Below are 1,583 nucleotides of genomic sequence, written 5' to 3'. Positions count from 1 at the left end.
GGATGCAAATTAGAAGATCACGACGGCTACCAAATGTTAGTCGTATAAAAAACCAAATTTGTTAAATGTAATTTTTACCCGACATTTATTTTGTGATGACAAAAATGGGGAGGTTTTTACATGACAATACTTTAGCAGTAAATGTGTTTTACGGAGCAGTGTTATGTATATTGTCGAAAATTTGGTACCACACACCATTGAGATACTCCTGGTGCGTATGCACCGGGTAGTACGCCTGTTTTCTTTTAATCTTCTTGTATGTCATAATAAGAGTCTTCTTCGGTTGTTAGAAAATTAGCAAAAAACCAAAACCTATCCAGAACCCCTATTCTATTAAAAGGCCAATCGTCTGGTGACGATGGAGGTGGTGAAATATGTTGACAAAACTTTTCCTCAGCTGAATTGAAAGTCGCAATCATATCTAATTCAACGCCCATCCAATGTAGATATCCATTGGCAAAAACACCTTGTCCCCAAGGAAACGGGATGAAAGAAGGATCGAACTTTCCAAGGTTTCTCCACCCATTTCCACCGCCTAAAGTGTATACGCTGACTTCTACAAATTTGTTCTTCAACTTATATATTCTTACCACTTTGTACTCATTGGTTGCAGAAACATAACCAAATCCGTTCATCCACAAAACATCAGAATTATAAGAATGGTAATCTGTGTTGATTTCTGGAAGCATGACATATTCTTTAATGATAGGGTTAAAGATATAAATAGGTTCATGAGGTTTTTCTTCAGTTGGGTTTCCGACAAGATAGATGAGACCATTTAATAAACCAACAAAACAATTAAACGGAGCGGTTGAATGAATCCTTCTATTTCTCTCAATAGGTGTTGATTCATCTTTCTCATTATACTCAACAAAATAGTGATATCTAGGAATACCAAGTGTATACTTTCCGGATACATGCTCAATCTTATAAGTTAAAGCAAAAAAACTCAACTCACCAGAATCATTATCAGCTTGATTATGATGATTGAAGTGCCTTTTGGAGAATGATGGATAACCAATAGGATTTCTCCAAGTTTTGCTTACTGATTTGCAGTGAAGAACGGATTTCGTAGGGAATCGAGTTAACATGTGTGACGTAATCTCCACGGGGAGAAACTTGAAATAGTCCATCAATCCCTTTTGATCTTTAGAGAGAGGGACGAAAAAACTTGTTAGGGTTTGAGAATTTAGTGATGGGAACCAGAGGAAATTGTGGTTTATTTGGTATGCTGCAAGAGTGATGGCGGAAATGAAAAGTAATGGAGAGAGCTTTGTTTTAGCTCTGTTGGTGTGATGCAGCTGTAAGAAAATAAAGATTCGGTAGGGTACAATAGTTCCAACTTCCAAGTTGCTAGTTGCTAATTTGGCACGAGTTTTAACTCAATCACCTCTAGGGATACATCTTTTGGCATATTCCTATGCACATGTCAAACACCATTATAGGTATGGTGAAGTGGGAAACATATGTGCCTAAGTATCAAATATACCACTTAGTCATACATGATGGAGTTTCCAGCGAGCGATAGAAAGTCCATTGTTATATGGTCTTAATATTCCTCGCTGGTCTACCCAGCGCCATCG

The 1,583-nt window shown here is 37.5% G+C and overlaps 1 protein-coding gene across 1 annotated transcript; it reads right to left on the bottom strand.

Annotated features, from left to right (window-relative positions):
• Nucleotides 1-245: 245 nt before the first annotated feature.
• On the bottom strand, nucleotides 246-1,133 carry LOC113305240 (F-box/kelch-repeat protein At3g06240-like). Its single transcript, XM_026554320.1, has one exon. The coding sequence runs from the start codon at nucleotides 1,131-1,133 to the stop codon at nucleotides 246-248; it is 888 nt and encodes a 295-aa protein (XP_026410105.1).
• Nucleotides 1,134-1,583: the final 450 nt, after the last annotated feature.

This window comes from Papaver somniferum, chromosome 8 (assembly GCF_003573695.1).
Source record: "Papaver somniferum cultivar HN1 chromosome 8, ASM357369v1, whole genome shotgun sequence".
Lineage (NCBI taxonomy): Eukaryota > Viridiplantae > Streptophyta > Magnoliopsida > Ranunculales > Papaveraceae > Papaver > Papaver somniferum.
The sequence above is the reverse complement of the archived record's forward strand: the minus strand, read 5'-3'. Positions and strand labels throughout refer to the sequence as shown.

Bases quoted from the DNA above. Each gene is read 5' to 3' on its own strand.
- LOC113305240 (XM_026554320.1), bottom strand. From the start codon at position 1,133: ATGGACTATTTCAAGTTTCTCCCCGTGGAGATTACGTCACACATGTTA.